The 19,842-nt window shown below is 39.1% G+C and overlaps 1 protein-coding gene across 1 annotated transcript in view; it reads left to right on the top strand.

The window, feature by feature from the left end:
* Positions 1-18,291, top strand: part of NMBR (neuromedin B receptor) — a 19,180-nt gene extending 889 nt beyond the window's left edge. Inside the window, exons 2-3 of the mRNA XM_009882339.1 lie at positions 15,188-15,536; positions 17,890-18,291. Of these exons, the coding sequence (XP_009880641.1) occupies positions 15,188-15,536; positions 17,890-18,291 (751 nt within the window). The remainder of the gene's footprint in view (positions 1-15,187; positions 15,537-17,889) is intronic.
* The last annotated feature ends 1,551 nt before the right edge of the window (positions 18,292-19,842 follow it).

The following is a 19,842-nucleotide window of genomic DNA, read 5'->3' as shown; positions in this document are numbered from 1 at the left end:
GTTTGTGCCCCAGTAGAAGAGCAGGTTACCAGAGGTGGCTGCCAGAACTAGTTCAGCCTGTGGGAATTCGGGGGCACCAAACTATTCTGTTGTAATTGTCAGTCTTAAACTTTTGGGTCAAACTATTCGTTTCGGCTTTTTCTGAACTTATAGAAAAGGAAGAAAAAAAAATGCCCCCCAAAAATGAGAAAGTAGCACTGCCATCTCTAGTACTTGTCAAATTAGGAAGAAACAAACAGCTGGAAGAAACAGCTGGACCCCAAGCTTTTCCTTCCAATGAATATAAATAGATACTTAAGGGATTTATAGCAACTGGGTGGCTGTTGGATCGGGCTTTGGGCTCCGAAAGACAAAATCTTGCAGTGCAATCGGCAACTTCAAATTAAATGAAATCATCTTTCTTTCCTGGCCTAAGCACTTTTTTTTTTTTTTTTTTTAGCCAGAAATTAAAATGTTTAATTCCTTCTCCATAGGAAATGCCCCATTCTCTTTTGTTGTATTTTAAGCCAAACAAATGCATTACATTGGTGCATCATGTAAAGGCTTGAGTTCAGTAACGTATCTTCACACTTACAATAATGTTTCTTTAAAACTTTTTTTTTAAACAGTATAACTGTAATTTATTTCTTTTTTTTAGCCAATTCAGTAAATCATTTGATTCCACCTGAGAGTAGCCTTCAGTGGCCATCAATTTCCGTGGTGTTTGAATCAGGACCTAAAATACTTGTGTATAAAGACTTTTTAACCTATGAAAATGGACTATATTTTTGAAGAGCTTGAAAAGCATACTTTAAAGTGAACTCCTGTAACTCCCTGATTAAAAGTGAATACGTGTAACTCCCTGATTACCTCAGTTAAAGAGTACGTAAAGCTGTCCTTGGAGAGCCAAGCAAAGCTTGCAGTTTTCTTTCTGCTCTATTTCCACCTTTTAAAAGTATAAATGTGGTATCTTATTTGAAAAGGGAAGAAGTTATCTGCAGAGGAGATAGTATCTCTAGTGAAATATAATGTGGGGGAATGCTGGTGGTTTAATGTTTAAGGATTCATTCATTTACTTTTTATATAGCTTTGGAGCATTCATTGTTTGCTTTTTCCATATAATTTTATAGTCTTCTTTTAATATCAGTAAAGATTCAAGAAGTAATAATGCTGAATTTGTTTACTCTGAATGCATTTAGAATTACACATCCTAGAAGACAGCTACAGATGGTGTGCTGTGACCACATAAACTCATAATAAATACATTCCTCCAGCATTTTGGAGTCCACAGTAGATACAAATACTAGAAATGGTTATACTAAGAATTTAACAACTCTGTTTCTTTACCATCTGTAGTTATATTTTCAGCTACTGAGAACAAAACCCATTTCTTTTTCAGTCAGAAGAGCACCCACTGACTTCAGAGATCAGTCTTATCTCCTAGGGGCCCAAGTCACCTCTGAGTGGAGCTGGCTGGACTCTCAGTGGAGTTTGGCTTGGACTTAGGTCTACTTTTTTGTACGACACTTGTGTTGAACGAAAGGGGAGGCACTAGTGTTAGGTTTTTGTCACACTAATTTGTAGCCAGATCCTGACATCTGTCATCTTGGCTAGATTCAGTTCTGGGAAAACTGTATGTGTAATTATGCTGGCAGATGAGAATTGGTGGCGGTATCCTGCACCTCAGAGGTGATGAGGAGGCAAGGCCTGGCTGGGGACAGTGATTGCTCCAGATAAGCGATGTTAGCAGGGTGGAAGCAGCGATTTTGCTAAAAAGGCTCCATTTTAATCCACTACATCTTTGGTCTGGTATACAGTGTCTTCCCAGTGACCCCTTCTTTCACAGAAAACGTTCAAAGTATGTTTTAATATATGATCATCAAAGCCTTTCCTGCTTTCTAGTCCCTATTACCACAGGACTGCATAGAACTCCAGGCATTGATTACACTAAGGAACAGATTTATAAATATTTATAAATACATTCTAAATATTTATTTACAGTTCTTTACAATGTGCCTGCGTGAATTAGGATAAAGGAGGTTGTCTTGGTTTCCACAGTGTAATTAGCACTTATTTTTTATGTGGAAATTCTGCATAGGAAGTTACATATATATGATACATTTAACAACACTGGCTACAGAAGCAATAAACTCTGAGCAATTGTTACTTACAAACTGAAGCTATAAGGAAGAAAAAATAGTAGTCGTTGCATAGATATCTTTTCTAAAGTTGCTTTGTTTCATATGGCTTTTTGTCACAGAAGTTCCTCTCAGCATCACCAGTGCTTTCAGTGTGACAAACGTGCACCTTCTATCTGGAAGCTTCATTATCTCGTACTGAGATTATTTGGGGTTTGTTTTTTTGTTTTGTTTGGGGTTTTTTTTGTGTGTGTGTACAAACATGATATGTAATATGTAACAGTGCTTCCCAGACTTCCCTAGAGCACACTTGCAGATTGGAATTGGCAGCACACAGCAGATCTGCCCAAGATTTGCGCATCCCCATCCCAGGGATAGCAGCTGGTCCCATCACACAGCCCTTCCCACCCTTGAGCTCCCGTGGGTCTGGCTGCCAGGGGTGGGCTCTGGTGCCCTGCTGCAGCCCCACACATTTCGGGGCAGAGGGGGGTGGGAGGTCTGCTCAGTGGTGGGAATGGTGGGAGCAGAGATGGTGCAGTGGTGTCATTGGTTGTGCAGTGTGTTGGCTTCAGAGGAGGGTGGGATCTCTCTGTCCTGTGGGGTGCAGAAGGCAGCTGGCTGCTGAGCCAGCCGCTGCCTCTCACTGCCACGCAGGAGACGTGCAGGGACAGCACCCCTGCCTCTCATGGCCACTGCTCCTATTGATTTTCCTCTATTGTGGAGAAACCAGACCACGTCTAGAAAACTTAATACTTCTCTAGTTTAAGAAAAAAACCCGAAAACCAAGAAAAAAACCAGAAGGTGGATTACAGAAAGAAAAAACTTAATAGTTACAGGGGATGACACATGAAAAAAGGAAGGGGGCTTCGGGACAAAAATGTACAAAACAAAACAACAACAACAAAAAAGGGAACTAATGAACTGCGGGAGCCATAGAGCAGAACACCCCAATAGCACTCAGCACACCCTGAAAGTGACCACAGATCTGGTGCGTGGTGGCCAGGGGTGCACTTCCTAGAGGTGTGGCAAGACAAGGAATTAAAAATGGGTCCCCTGTGGAGCTTGCTTCTCCAGGGGCCATGGACTGCAGTTTTGGCCAGGGCTCGTGGGTGTTGATAAGAAAGTCCCAGGACTTGATGTGGTCTTGAATAGGGAGGGTAAAAACAAAGAGGTGAGAGAAGTGTAGCCAGAGGGACTGCAGCATGGTACATATGAAGAGAAGGTATGCCAGGGTCTCCTCACTGCAAAAAGGACAGAAGCCAGGGATGAACCTGACTTGAACTATGCCTGACATTAACCATCCCATGAACTTGTTCACTGCTCCAGGGAGTGTTTTTCCAATTTACCTCCATGGTGGGCCGTGCAATTAGCTCAGAATGCTAACTGGGCACATGGGGGTCCTCACTCTCTTCTCAGAGTGAGATCTTGCCATGTTGTGCCTGGGAAGGAATCTAGGATAAGGAAGTGGAGCACAACTACGGAAAGGTGTCTCCAAGATGCCTTTCAGAGCTAGAGGGCTGGATAAACTACCCTGTGGAGAGGTGGCTGGAGAAGCTCAGGGGGCAGCGGATGCTACAGTGTGCCTCTTGGGCCATCACTGCGTTATTGTGTATGCTGATGAGGAGCAATTGTACCCACAAAATACCAAGAGACCTGGGGTCTTGAAGGAATAAATGGCAGCCCCTTACGACAGCTTTAGATTTGTCTCACATAGTCTTTCCTTTTCTCTTTAGCTGTTGTTTATGCCTCATTTTTGTGTGATCTGTAGAAATAGGATTAAATTTAATTTTGCTACTTTTTCTAGATTGAATTTTCCTTCCAATGAAGGGTTTAAATGTGTTAGCTCACATACAGCCCTGTTGCACTCTAATGAAGACAGTGAAGCTGAACAGTGGAGCAACTGGCCCTACTGCAATTGAAATAGCATCTTCTTTGTATACTTCCTAAAAAAAAGCGACAGAAAGACACCATTGATGAGACAAATACTTGATTAACCAGGTAAAAAAGTTATTTTTCGTTAGTGTCATGAGTCTTTTCCTATCTCTTAATAAGAAAAGAGTTTGAAAATCTAAATTCATACTTACATAACTAAATACTGTGCTTAAAATGTATTCTGTAGATTTGCATAGGTAAACTATTTGATCCTTTTTTGTTTGTTTTATTTATTTATTTGCTTTGATTTTGCGAGATCGCATCTGTATTTTTAAAAGTGTAAAAAGACTCAAAAACATTTTGTGCAAATTTAATATCTATGTGCTGACTTCTGACTACAACTGATAACATAACCCCTTCTGGCTCAGTTTGCATGTCTACTGTCTCCTACTTTTTGGGGGAGTCAGGAAATGTTTTGAAGACATTCAAAAGTGTGAAAAGGTACCCTAGTAACTACTTTAGAATTTTTCATTGGTAAAATCACCCTTAATAGAAAATTCATATTTACTCTTCTTCAGAATTTATTTAAAGCTGCTTCTTTTGTTATGTCAGGTGCTGATTCAGGCTGAAATGCAGTGATTGGAGACCTCTGAGTCCTCATTTCTTGTTACATGTAATAGAGCGGGTGAAGCATGGAAACGGACATGATTTCCTTTCTAACTCTAATAGCTGACATTCAGGGACAAAAGAATCTTGACAAGGAAAGTAGTATTAAATGACATCCTGAAAATTACCTATAATTAACCAGAGAAGAAAGAAAAATAATCAAAGGTAAAATGAAAGACTACATGTATAAGAGGAAAACAATGCCTTGACTGTATATAGTAGATGGGAAAACAAAATTGTATGGAACCAGTAAAACTATGAAATCTCTAAATTTATGTCTTAGAAACCCTAACACTTGAGGTAAATATATTGAATGCATAACTTACTGAAGTACATTAAGAAAAATGGTGGTCCAGATGTTTTTCTCACTGTAGGCTGTAGCAATGTGGTTATAATTATGCGATAATAGACAAAGTAAAGGAAATCTGAGAGATTGGGCAAGCTTTGTCTCTCATATTTTTTCAGCTCACCCTTTGATTTATATGTGCAAACTTGACTAACAAAATAAAGCTTGCCAGAACACCTTTGATGAAACTCTGACATATTTAGTCAGGAGCAATCCTTTTTGTCAAGTTAAACAGTGAATCCTGTCCTGACCTTTCCCCATACCAAAATGTTCTAGTTTGTTTGTAGCCATTCCCTACAGCTAAAAGGAATATGATGGAAAGTATTCCAGAAATTAAAAAACAGGTAGGAAAAAACCCCCACACAACAATGCAGGAGGAATTTTATGTTAGGAGTACATTAAGGAACTACCTATTTTAGGGTAAGTTTTCCCAAGTCCAGCAATTCAAATCAGCTGGTGGAGAAGTTTCTCTTGTGGCCGTCTTTACACAGCTGAAAATGATTTCTCAGCAAATAACATTTTACTCCCAAGTTAGGCAAATTGTTCTCAAGCTTCATAAAGACACATGCATTTGTTAAATTCTTGCCTTTGTGCATGTGTCCTGTGTGTGCTCGTCAACTCCTAGCGAAACAGCTTAGTCCTGAGGCTGGCAAAGCGAGAAGTGGCTGTGGTGCTTATCCTAGCCAGTGGTCGATGCCATGCCTGTGTCGTGCTGGCAGCAGCCAACTTTGCTTTGATTTATGCAAATGCGGGTGTCTGATAGCCTTTCGTAGGTTGTGACCTAAACCCTGAGAAACTGTTATGAAACCATTTCTCCTGTTTCCTGTTTCTTTGATCAGTTCACTAAAAGCCTGTGCCTGTGGCAGACAAAACAGCTGCTCAGCAGCAGATACAGCTGAATTCCTACCAAGCAGGCCTGAACGTAAATCTTCATATGTTTATTTTGTTTGTCTATCCCCATAACATGGTACACAGTTCCCTTATATACTACATTGCAATGAGTTTATCCAAATCGGACTCTCGGAAACCTCACGTCTGCTTTCAGCAGGTCCTCAGAAATAATGTCAAAGATCAAATATGTGCTACCAATGCTCTCTCTGGGGAGGAGATTTCATGTGTTTTCTGTGATGATAAATTTGTTAGACAGTAATAAATATCTTTAGTATATATGCAGAGTGATGGATCTCTCAAACATCCTTCTCAAAAGGGACAATTTCACTGAATCCTGATTTTACATAATTTAGTTATAGAAGAACTGTTGTATTTCTCATACAGGTTTTGCTGCAGGACCATTCTTCCAGACTATATATTCCTAGTCATAGAATCATAGAATGGTTTAGGTTGGAAGAGACCTTGAAGATCATCGAGTTCCAACCCCCCTGCCATGGGCAGGGACACCTCCCACTAGATCAGGTTGCTCAAAGCCCCATCCAACCTGGCCTTAAACACCTCCAGGGATGGAGCTTCCTCAGCTTCTCTGGGCTACCTGTTCCACTGCCTCACCACCCTCAAAGTGAAAAATTTCTTCCTGATATCCAATCTATATGCACCTTCCAGTTTGAAGCCATTCCCCCTCATCCTATCACTACATGTCCTTGTAAAAAGTCCTTCCCCAGCTCTCCTGTAGGCCCCCTTTAGGTACTGGAAAGCCACAATAAGGTCTCCCTGGTTCTTCTCTTCTCCAGTCCTAAACTCTTTTTGTGTTTTTTATATGTACTAATGAAACAAGGCATATGCAGTCACAATCCCTGTGTGCCTCCACTATTAACTTCTAAATCCATGCTGAGATTCAGCCCAATTTGACATTGTAATCACAGATAGCAAAGTTCTTACAAGTTCATGACATTTGTGGAAGGTAAGAGGAAACCTACTTTGGTGTTCATTGAAGAGAAGCGTATTTTGGAATTAACTTGACACAACTTGTCAAATGTCAGGGAAAATAACCAAGATGTAAACAATCCATAAGAACTTGGCGTAATTAGTTCTGCCACATTGTCATGGTTTAGCCCCAGCCAGCAACAAAGAACAACATGGTCGCTCGCTTGCTCCCCCCACAGCAGCGGGATGGAGGGAGGATCAGAAGAAAAGGCAAAACTCATGGGTTGAGATAAAGGCAGTTTAACAGAACAGCAAAGGAAAGAGGAAAACAACAACAATAATACTGATAGAGGAATATACAAAACATGATTAATGTACTACCACTCACCCGCCGCAACCTGAAGCCCAGCGGGCTCCACAGTGGTGATTCCCACCCCCTCCTGCCCCAGCCCTGGCCGTATACTGAGCATGGTGTCACATAGTATGGGATACCCCTTTGGCTAGTTTCGGTCAGCCAACCAGGCTGTGTCCCATCCCAGCTCCTTGTGAAAATTAAGCCTATCCCTGCCAGAACTGGGACACGCGTTTAGGGTTAATTGTGTATTTCCAGCTTTGTTTGAGCATATGTACAAATAAAATTGTATGAATATGAAAGAAACTGATTATTCTGATATAATTCTACCTCACACAATTCTCTGTTGTCATTCACATGAATATACCAAATATTGTTTAATTTTTTCCAATTAATTTTCACAGAATGTTTTATTAATTAATTCACACAGAATTAATTCAATTAATTCACACAGAATGTGCATGTTTGTGCTTTGGCTCCAAGTTTGTTTGATTGTTGTTAGTTTAAGGATTGCTATATTAATTTTTTCCTGTGTGATTTTTTAATGTTCTTTTTTTTTTTTTCCCCATAGTGTGTACTTGTTTTTTTCCATCTACATTGATTTAAATGCAAAATTGTAACAGAAGTTGCAAATGAAATTGAATGGGAAACAAGTTTAACAGTGACAGAGTGAAGCCTTCTAGATGATAATACTGGACCAAATAAATGAGTTGCAGCTTTTTGAATTTAGAAATTAGAGATTTTGTGTCTAGATTCTCAAATGGTAAAATCTAAGTCTGTTCCAGATACATTAATAGAGGTTTGGTTATTTCATTCATCCTGGCTTGTAACATTTCTGAAAATCATCTGACTATGTAGTGTTCTTCTCAATAGCTATGTTGTCTGCCATGGCATGGACTATTACTGAATTCATAAAGGAAATGGGAGGAATGATTTTGTAACAGTAACAATTTTATAAAAGGAAACTGGCACTGACCATATTTTGCACTCGGGATTTCTGCTTCCACACAATTAGTTTCTGTAACTGGTATTTTTATTGACCTTCTGCTCCAGCATTGATGATTTTATGAGATCTTCATTCAAATATGTACAGATATCATTGCTGGGAGACATGCAGTGAATATGTGGTGGATATACAGATAAGCTGCATTTCTGTCTCATCAGTCTAAAGGCGAGGGTATCAATGGGATTTGGATCAAGCCCATTTGGGGAAATGTTTCTGTTTCCTCAAACTCTTTTGGCCCTTCAAAATTCACAATATAAACTCTGAAAGAATAAGACTAGGTTAGGTGTGTTTTTTTAAGATTTTTTCTTACAAAAGGGTTACAGTGAGGAAGAAGTAATATGACTAAATGGAGAGCAGAGCACTAGGGGACAAAGCCAAAGAGTACATAGGCTTGTCTAGGCTACATATTGCAATGCCTACCCTCTAACCTAGGTGTTGACTTTCCCCTCCTCCTGTCCACCCCTCCTGAGCAGAATCCAAAATCCGGAATTCCAAATTGGTGTTGGAATGAGGTAAATGCTCCAGAGAGGCAATAAAAGCAAAGTGAATACACATGCTGAGCTGCTTTGTACTTCCCTGTGGGAAATGCTATATCCGGGGGTTTGGACGATGCAGCCTGGTAAGAATAAGGTTCTCTCTTCATCGATGAAATGTTAATTTTAAGCCACTGTCTAGCAGACCTTGGCAGTGACTCCCGGACACCCTGGCTGAATGAATGCTCCGTTTTGGTCTTGGAGAGGCAGATACCAGAGCTGCTTTTGCCACAGCTGTTTTGTGAAGGCTAATGACTCCAGTGCACTCCAGCCATTACTTAAACACAAATCTGAGATCAGACTCCTCAGTTTTGCTGTGCTTAGTTTCAGGATCCTAACAAAGCTCAGTCACAAACTGAATAGGTCTGCTCAGGGGAGCTCCAGGCATACACAGCAGGGGAAATACAGCTACTTGAATAATTTAAAAGTCAAGAAAGAAGAGGCGCAGTGGACTGGGATAGGCCAGGGGTTGCATGAGGCTTATGGGTGGCGTGCGTGGGACCAGTCATCTGAAAGTGTGTGGCTTCTGCTATGCACATATATTCGTATACACATATATATGTGGTATATTTTTTTTATATATATATGCACAAAAATGTATTCAGCATTGCCAAAACATAGGCCTGAGCACTGGAAGTCAACCACTTGTCAAACTGTTATTAGAGCAGCCCATGGTGTGGTTTTGACCTGAGTCAATCAATATTCTCCTAAACAATTTCTAGGCATGATTCAGCATTAAACGCAAGCCCAAGGGCCATTACCAACAGAAGTGTAAACTACCTATTTTGTTTTGATGTGGTGGTCTCTTAGTGGGAGGTTAAAGAGTTTAATGGGATGGTCATAGGTGTCCAGTCAATGCTACCTGGCCTCCACATTGAAGAATAGATTCTGGCACTGTTTAGTTTGCTAATATACATGTAGCTTTTTGTTAGATTTAGCTCCTGGTCTCCCTCCCCTTCCCCATCACTCCTCTCCTCTCCTCTCCATTTTCACAGTAGAAACTTACAGAAACTGCAACAGTACAGAGATATTTGTTTGTTTTAAAATATGTAAAAAAATGTTCATCAATGACTTGGCATCCAATTTAAATATAAATCTACTGGGAATACTGACATAAATGAATGCTTCTGAATAATAGTCAGTGAAACAATTTAGTATTATTGCTCTCGAGAGGAGAATTGAACAAATTAATGATGGTACTTTTAACTAGTGCAGTTATAAGTAAATGGGCTTAGGCAAGTAGAACTAAAACACCAGATTGCAGGCAGTGAGTTACCACTGCAAGATTTGTACTAGCTTGTAAGAAATAGAGTTAACCAATGTGAGGTGAACAGCAAGAGGAAGAAGTAGCAAGAGAAGAAAAAATTAAAAGGAAAAAGAAAATTTTTTCTCTGAAACGCTGGGTAGACAGGACAGGTAATATATTTCCTTTGAAAAAAACCCCAAACAAACAAACTGTCCTAGGAAAATTTTGCTTTGATTCTTTTTAGGGTGGAGAAATCATCATCCCAAAGACTAAATTGGACTTTTTTGTTGAAGCTTTAGTGATAGTTTTTGGCTCAACAGAGCATATAGAATGAAAAATTTTTTCCACTTAGGAAAATCTTAGGATTTTCCCCCTGAGAAACACAGAACACATGATATTGACATTCAGTTTAATTGTGTTTACACATGGTCTGATACTCTTAATTCCAAATACCGATCATTATATTCAGCTATCAGACCTCTGAGATGCTCATTCCCGGTGAATGCAGTTTTCTGCATAAGCACAGAACAAAAATCTTGTGACTAACTATATAAAAAAAAGAAGAAATATACATTAAATTGCAAGAGTTTAAAAGAATAAAATAGAATAAATGCAAATCTCAGACTATTTGTGTGTTGTGAAAGAAGTTCCTGCAGCACTGGACATCAAATGTTCTCTGCTAGACAAATTGTTCTCCTCTTAATGATATTACTGGAACCGAGTCTACAGAACTACCCATACAAGGAAAAGGGATTTGGCCCCATTCAAAATTTTGTTTCACTTCAGTGGAGTGGACTACGCCTGGACAGGATATTAGTATTTTTAACAAATATTGACCATATACCCATATTTCCTATTCAGTTGTGTTTTGATCCTTTTATATTGTGAGGCTAAATGCTGTCTTTTTGTGTTTGAAATATTCATGCAATGACACAATCAAATGCTAGCATATAAATGGTTTTAATAAATGACTCTACTTTGCAGGAAATGCAGTACTATGACACAGTAACATCCCTTAAAGCAGAAGCTTTGTAATAAAGCAAATGATAACAACCCCTCCAGCTCCAGGGTTAAAATGCAAATTAAATCAAGTAGTATGGAAGTACCCTGCCTAAATTAGGCCTTTGATTGTTTTATGACAATTCATTATTATATTTATTTATTTGCATTATGATGGCATATAGGAAACTGGATGATAAATTAGGGTCCTGTTTGTGGTAGGTGCTATATGAACAGGAACAAGAAAGAAGTCCCTGACCTGAAAGGTTTTTAAGTAGAGACAACACAAGATACAGAAACAGAAGGGCAAGGAAATATTGGGGCAATTCTGCTTAGAATAGTAGGTTGTAATCATAGTCCAGTGGCTGCTTAAGTATTGGCTAATTGTTTTGATTTTTCTTTTTAATTTGTTTTTGAAGGGCATCACAACAAAGTACTCTAGAAAAAGAGGTAGCACTGCAATGGAGGGACAGCTTAGGACTAATTCTGAAGCAGCTTCTTTTGAAGTCAAGTGCGGGTGAGGGTAAGAGCATTGGAGATTCATCAGAAACAGGAGTAGAGCTTTCCATGCTAATTGGGAGCTGAGAAATACCTTTACAAAGGCCTTTGAAAACAAAGATGGGGAGGACTAGATAAGCTGTACCGGAGTTTATAAGGTAGCAACATATTATAACTGTGTAGGAAGAGGATATTCTTTCTTTCACCATTTTTTTTGGTGTTGTTTGGAAGGAAGAAGACTGCTTTATAATGAAAATACACTATACAAACAAACCCAATGTCTGCGGAATGGGTGACTTTGTTCTTGTGTCTTTTGGCAGAAACCACAGCTCCAAAGAAAGGAAACTTATTATAAAAGTGTTTCCTGAGTTGGGGTGCCTTTGTCAGCAGTGATAATGATAGAGGACGTAGGAAGACAGAATTTACATGAAGGCGTTTAATTAAAACCAAATGCATATTTATAATTATTTCCTGATCTTCATGGCAACCTATAATTTTCTTTTTTCATCAGTGAAGTAAAGGAAAAGATGGATTTTGCTTAGTAATTTGACTAAATAATTTGCCCCTTTACTCTGATTTACCAGTGTTGTTTTACTGATAGAAAATATACACTTTGAATGGTTGGCCGTATGTTTTAGCCTTACACTGGTTTTATGTAAAGGAAGAGGCTGGGTGTTCATTTTGGGAACACTTCTAATTTCACTCAGTTTACATTTGATTTATCTGTAACCTGTCTCTTTCTACTCTATATCTTTTCAGAGATGTAAACAAGATGACAGATTTTGTAGAGCGCTTTTAGTGCCTTTTCATCCCGTTAACACCGAGTACTGTGCAGATCTGAGTCCTGGGAAGAAGAGTGCCACCTTGTAGTCAGCTGAAGTAGCACGTAGAATTTTGACAGGATTAAAGAAGTCTTTTGGGCTGACCCCAACTGTTTTTGTGAAAAGGGGCACTCTGCTCCAATGCCTTCCAACTCAGAGTCAATCATAGCTCAGGGGAAAGCATACTGTTTGCTGAAACAACAATATATGCCAAGGCACAAACACATGACACATTTTCTGCTAATGTGAAAGCTTCCAAAAAGGTCTTTCATTTAGATATTACCCAGAGCAAGTACTACTAAACCAATGAATTGTGTGCGACATAGTCACTATCTTGGGTGACAGGGATGTGGTCAAAATATTTTGAAACACTGAAATGGGAAAACAGAGAAAAAAAAATATCTGTAGAACAAAATGTAATTTTTACCCAATGCCCTCCCCTCACCCCACAAAGTCCCCAAAATCAGCTTTTCCCCAGCAATACAAAATTTTAAAGAAAAGAGCAGATGTAAGGACTTGACGTCACCTCTGTTGAAATGAAATAGAAGGTCTGTCTTTATGTAATGAAATCAAGGCAGACAGTAATAGGAAGCAAATTATTGAATAACAAAGTCACAGTTTGTGCTGGGGAGAATTCATGCTTTGTGCAGAAGCTTCTGTCCTTCCCATGGCAGTATAAAGGATTTCTTTACACTTTGGTGTCCAGGGAGTTTCTCATTGTGTGTTAGAAGAAATGGTAAACATAAATTAGTAGAGACAGTTAACTGAGTTTAATTTTCTACTGCATAATAAAGGTGAAGATACAGTAAAAATCCTCTGTTTGAACTCAAAGAGGATATGAACATTATTATTTTTAATTATTTAGTGATAAGACAATATATCACAGTCCTGAGAAAGAGGACTCCAAGGCACATTTTGACTCAAATGTTCTCTGAAGAAAAAGTTTGCTTGGGTACCAAGACAGTGCTCTGCTCCAGATGTTTTCATGGCATAGCCATTTCCACTGTTGGTTTCCAGCAAACTCACAATTTGATTCATGGGGATATAGCTTTTATCTGCAGTACCTCAAACATCTGCTCAAGGTTTTGAGGGGTTATGATGTACCTATTGGGACCTGCAAATCAGCCACAAAGGGTATTTGGGATCACAACTCCATTTCTCAGCATTCCCTTCAGCAATGATATTATATTGAGCCATAATCTAAGCCTGGGTATGTATTTAGATGCCTGTTCATACCCGTACACGTTTTTATTTGTATATGCATGTATATGTAGCTACATACATGGATAAGGAGTTTTATCACCAAGTAGAGACATCGAAGTTACATTTCTTCTTGCTCTAAGCTCATTGTATAGCTAACATTGTATAGCACCTCAGAGGGTGATTTAATGCACCTAAATCCTGATTCACCCTTTGAAAGTACATCTCTGCTGACTAGAAAGACCTAAACATGAATAAAGTTATGTACGTGGAGTATGAATGTCTCCTGACTCCCTTCTTCCTGTTAAACTTTTCTTCAGATGTTAAAGAAAAATCATTTTTTCATTTCTCAAAATTTCTGCAATTTCAAAAAAAACCCCACCCATCCCAAATCAAATAAAAACTAGAAACCAAAAATGGAAGAAGCAAAAAACCAAATCAGATAAAGCAACCTTCCAAATTACCATAGCTTAGACAAACTGAAATGTTTTGTTCAATGTTCAGTTTTAAATAAAAACATTAAAACATGTGGTGCTTAGGGACATGGTTTAGTGGCAGACTTGGTAGTGTTAGGTTAATGGTTGGACTCGGTGATCTTAAAGGTTTTTTCCAATCTAACTGATTCTGATTCTATAATTTACATACATTTTGAAAAGAAATGTTCTGAAAATAAATTAAAAATCTAAGCAAAACTTGAAGGTATCCTTAAAATGTTTTTCTCAAAGTATATTTACCTTCTAAACCTGATTTTTTCTTGTGGTAAGTTTCACTTTGTATCACTTTCTGCAACAATTTGTTTTTAATAAAAGAATTCCTGACCAGAGTCTACTTCTAGTCATTTATTTTACTTTGCTGTAGTGTGATATTTCCATTCTCTGAAATACTTCCTGTTTTTATCGTAATGCTTATGAAATAATCAATTCTGCAAAGGTTTATATGTTATCATATATTATGAGACAGTTTCCCAAAACGTGGTGTAGAACAGCAGCCTCCAATTGTTTATGTGGAAATGTTTACTTTCTCGAAGAGTTTAATACTTCTGCACAGGCCATTTGGAGTCATTCCTGCCTGACTTTATGAAGATGCTTATATTCCAGGCATTATAGTCAGGACAGTACATCTGTATGCAGAAAGGTGCTGGGGCGGAAAGGCAAGAGCCTCCACAGCAGAGGTTGTTGCTGGTCTGGCAAGAGGTGGTTGATGCTGGTCATTACCCTGCGCTCCCAGCGGGCTGGTGGAGCCTGAGAGTGGGAAAGCTGTGGTGGTGGCCAGGAGTGATGGTTAGTGGTGGCCAGGAGGGAGTCCTGGGCTGTAGGAGCCTAGGAAGAAAACAAACTCTAACGTGCGTGCGCTGGTATGAGAGTGAGGTGGAAGTATGGAGGTAGAATGTCTGTCTGTGGGTTTGCTGGGAGGATTTGGGGAAAGAAAGAGGGGAGTCACGGCTGCTTCCGTGCTTTCACCAGGCTGGCACAGAATAGGCACCCACAGCCACAGGTTGTATCCAGGGCTCCTTTTGCCGCCTCTGGTGGGTATATACGCAGATGAATCTAGAGATTTAGCAAATGCAAATTTAAGAAAGACTACAAACCCATTGACATTTCAAATAAGGACAACATTTGACTATTTTAATCAAAGGTATGAAGTGGTCTTATGAATCAGATGTTGAATTTGAAGATACCTTTTAATTTACATCTGTGTTTTGGTCGGTTTCAGGTACAAAGCAATTGTAAATCCCATGGACATCCAGACCTCCAGTGCAGTGCTGTGGACATGTGTTAAAGCCATTGCCATCTGGGTAATCTCCATGCTCCTAGCAGTTCCCGAAGCAGTGTTCTCCGAACTGGCGCACATCAATGACACAGATAACGCCACTTTCACAGCATGCATACCATACCCCATGACGGACGACATGCACCCAAAGATCCATTCTGTGCTGATTTTCCTTGTGTATTTTCTTGTCCCTCTTGCCATTATTAGTATCTACTACTATCATATTGCAAAGAGTTTAATAAAAAGTGCTCATAACATCCCTGGAGAATACAGTGAGCATTCCAAAAGACAGGTAAGCAATTTGCTTTTTACATCCTGGTGAAAGATTTGTGGGCTGTATACACTTATAAATGAAAGGACAGGAACTATAACATCCACATCGTTGGACTTTGTAGAGGATTACTTTAGTTTCCACATTCATGAACTAAACCAAGGATTATCTGAAAATTACTCAGTATTAAGCCCAGTGCTTAAATGAATATGACCAAGGAAAAATATGAATTCAATGCCATCAATGCATATTTCTAACAAGAGATGGGACTGGTATATGTGTTTTTATGTGTTGTTACTGTAACCATTATTTGTGTTCTTACTGAGGAACAATGTTTTTGCAGTTAATGATCTGTCTCTTATCTCTATAGGCAACCAGTTTGGGAAGAAATCTTACATGAACTTTTTGAGAATTCTCCCTGTTTTATTTGTGCTTGGAAATGAAAAAACTGACATAGGTGGGGAAATTTTTTCTTAGGTGATCTAAGGTTCTTGTCAGACCAAGGAGTGCTGAAAATATGAACACACAGCACGAACTGATTCTTTTTTGGCTTTATCAGTAGATCTTTCTCGGATACAATCATGAACTTGCACTTTTCTAATAGCTGTTCTATTATAGATGCTATAAAACTTTTGATATAGGTTCTGTATACCTTTATGACAAAGCATTTTAAAATGCTGGACAGGAAGCAGTAAGGTAGCAACAGGGCTGTTCGTTAGCAGGGACATTTATATATACAAACAACAGCTTTTGCAGTGAAAGTGCCTGAATTACTTTACAAACGCATTAGTATTGATAAAGAAAAATGCTTATGCCCGTTAAGACAATTTGGAAGGCTTTTCTCTGCCAATATTTTATCCTCACTGAAATCTCCTTGCATGTATAGCATGTACATTTTCTTTTAGAAAGAAAGACCACATTCCCTCATGTCCTTTTTGCTCAGCATTTCATTTCTACTCTAGCCTGTTTCTTCTCAAAAATGCATACGTATTAGCACTTCATGTATTATGTTATTTTCCTGTGAAATATAGAGAGCCTTTTGGCTGAACCCTCAGGATGGAAACAATATTTAATTTATATCACATTTCTGAACCCACATGTATTTTCAAAGTAAGAACATATTTTTTCATTCTACTTAGGGCTTTTTTTTTTCTTTTTGTCAATCTATGAGGCTCAGAAGAATAGAAAATTCCAGTGTACTTACATGTCTCCCAGCAAGAGGAAGTAAATTCAGACTATTGCTATCAACCCATGTTTCTTTAGGCCATAGCACAAAAGTGTAATATTCACCCTACACCTCTGTACCTTTTAGTCTGCCTTTGCAATCTGTCTGAGTGCAAATCCTACCAAATTGGAATGGTAGAGTTTTCCCACCTTTTGTGAATTCCCCACTGGTTTTGGTTTAGATGGAACCAAGAAAATTACCTACAGATTTATTTCACAGATTTCGAAACCCTGTTAGAATAAATCCACTTGAATTTTTCAGGTTAAAATTGATAGAAAATTGAGCAAAGCCAGAAAACTTTCCTGTCTCTGCAAAACTTTGGTACTTGAGATACATAATAAATCTTTTTGGATGAAAATATAGAAAGTTTCTGCCTCCCTTTTGGTGCCTTCTATCTGGCCGGTTTCTCTCCCTCTCTCACTTTGGAGCCACTGTGTAGGTTCATTTCCTGTCAACTTTTCAGCCACCGTCAATATCTGCATTGTAATCCAATTATACTTTAGCACTGCAATTAAGGTACATCTTTCATGTCATTGTTAAAGATTAACTGAATCTGTTACCTTACCCTAGAATTAAGGTTCTGCAGACTTTGCAATGCAGTTTTGGTGGTTTGTCTAGGAGAGAAGTGCAAGCTGAGGCATTTCAGGCAAAATAATGGGATGTAAGTACCATTGTATGGCTAACACCCTTAGCAATGTCTCTGCCTTTCACTCAAAATGTCTCTATATTTCAAAGCCAATGGTTTCTAAATAGCTTTCTAACTAAAGCTAACTTTCAAGCCAAGCACTGAGGAGATCTCATCAGAAAAGGTTATGTTTCGCAGCATCCTTTAGTGTGTGCTTTCAGGCTAAAAGTCAATGTTTACTTGGGTCATGAATCACTCTTGCTGCATATATCATATAGAAAGAGCAGCCTTCTGTAACTGCAAACAGCGAGGATCTTTCACTGAAAGTTAAGGGAAAGCGGGAAAGGGAAGTAAATGAGATATAGAAAATGTAATTCAGCCCCTGAAGGAAGCATTTTTACTGGCCTTACTTATGACAGTTGTTAAAGTTAATATAAAGCAACATGCTACATGTTTTAATTAAGTCTGTCATGTGGAGTAGTTCTATTTGTCGTTGTTCATTTGTGTTCTCTTCATCTTTTCAGATGGAAACTCGGAAACGTCTGGCAAAAATTGTTCTAGTCTTCGTTGGCTTCTTTGCTATCTGCTGGTTTCCGAACCACGTGCTATACATGTACCGATCTTTTAATTACAATGAGATTGATCCATCGACGGGACATATGGTTGTTACCTTAGTGGCCCGAGTGCTAAGCTTCTGCAACTCTTGTGTCAACCCATTTGCACTGTATTTTCTCAGTGAGAGTTTTAGAAGACATTTCAACAACCAGCTTTGCTGCAGGAGGAAAGCTCGGCCAGGGAGATCTGCCAGCTACTTGCGCAACTCTTCCGCCATTCAAATGAGTTCCCTGAAAAGCAATACCAGGAACACAGTGACTAGCATGACACAACTGAACGGGCACAACTTGAAACAAGAAATGTCGTTATGATTTAATAGGTGGGATTTTTGACTGTGGAACAAATTTGAACTTTTTCTTTGCAGTTTGTAACTCCCTTTTCGCTCTCATATGCTTAGACTATCTGAGTCCTTAGAGCAAAGGATCTGTTAAAGTCTGGCCTATCTGAGGTTATTTCACACCTAGTGTTACTTTTAGGTAGAAGTGAAGAGTACGTTTTATTGAGAAACCAAAGCTGACTGGCTTCATATTGTACTTTAAAAAAGATGCTAATGTATGTTTAACATATAAGAAAGCAAAATAGCAGTGTGAATTTTAGTGTAGCTGATCTAACATTGCTTTAAAAAGTATAGATTTTTGGATCTGAAAAATATGTATTTTTAACTGAATATTGATCCAGGCTAATATCTTACTCTAATGGATTTTGCATGATTTTGGCTGTGCTGTGTGTACAAGCATTGTTTATTAAGAGTGGTAAGCATTTTTTGAACCAATTAAGGAGCCATTGCAGTGCATAGGTTCTAGTTTCAGATAAAAAAAAAAAATCGAGTATTGATTGCCTGATCTTTACCTCATTTAAATCCACCTTGGTTTTTTACTTTGGAAGATGTACAGATGAGAATTTACTTTTTGGGCGTTCTGTTTGCTATTGAGGTGAGCAGTTTATCTGCTAAAATTACATTCTTTTGGTGATTAACAACTCGACAGAAAAATGTGTGCAACGTGCAGGTTTTCTAGAACTTATTGTCTGAAAGCTCATTTCTCTGATTTGTTAAGTCTATGATATCATTGGTTTAGAGTGTCTGCTTGCTTTATATTTGCTACTACCAACTGATATTGCTGATATCATTACACAGCTAAGAAAGATGCTAAGCCTAATGGAATCGCTGAACATTTAAGGAGGTACAGTTCTGAGTGGCTTTTTCGGAGAGTGTCTGTGGCAAGGCCTCCTACAGCTTGGAGCAGTCTCTGAGTGCGGAATCCAGATTACTACCAGACAAAACCAAACTGAATGATGCCCTGCAGGAACACACCTAACATACTCTGATCACTAATGGGACCAGACAAGCTCTAGCGTGAAATAAACCCCAGGTGATCCAGGTGGAGGATAGCCAATGTCACTCCAGTCTTCAAAAAGGGCAAGAAGGATGACCCGGGAAACTACAGGCCGGTCAGCCTCACCTCCATCCCTGGAAAGATGATGGAGCAGCTTGTGCTGGGCACCATCTCAAAGCACCTGGATGAAAAGAAGATTATCAGAAGTAGTCAACATGGATTCACCAAAGGGAAGTCATGTCTGACTAATCTGATAGCATTCTATGACAAAGTGACTAGATGGGTGGATGAGGAGAGGGCAGTGGATGTTGTCTACCTTGACTTTGGCAGGGCTTTCGACACTGTCTCCCACATCATCCTCACAGGCAAGCTTAGGAAGTGTGGGTTAGATGAATGGATAGTGAGGTGGATTGAGAACTGGCTGACAGATAGAGCTCAGAGGGTTGTGGTTAGTGGTGCAGAGTCTACTTGGAAGTCAGTAACAAGTGGTGTCCCTCAGGGGTCAGTACTGGGCCCAGTCCTGTTCAA

The sequence above is a fragment of the Charadrius vociferus genome, unplaced genomic scaffold (genome assembly GCF_000708025.1).
Source record: "Charadrius vociferus isolate BGI_N301 unplaced genomic scaffold, ASM70802v2 scaffold13, whole genome shotgun sequence".
Lineage (NCBI taxonomy): Eukaryota > Metazoa > Chordata > Aves > Charadriiformes > Charadriidae > Charadrius > Charadrius vociferus.
Note: the sequence above shows the minus strand (reverse complement) of the source record. Positions and strands in the feature narration are given on the sequence as shown.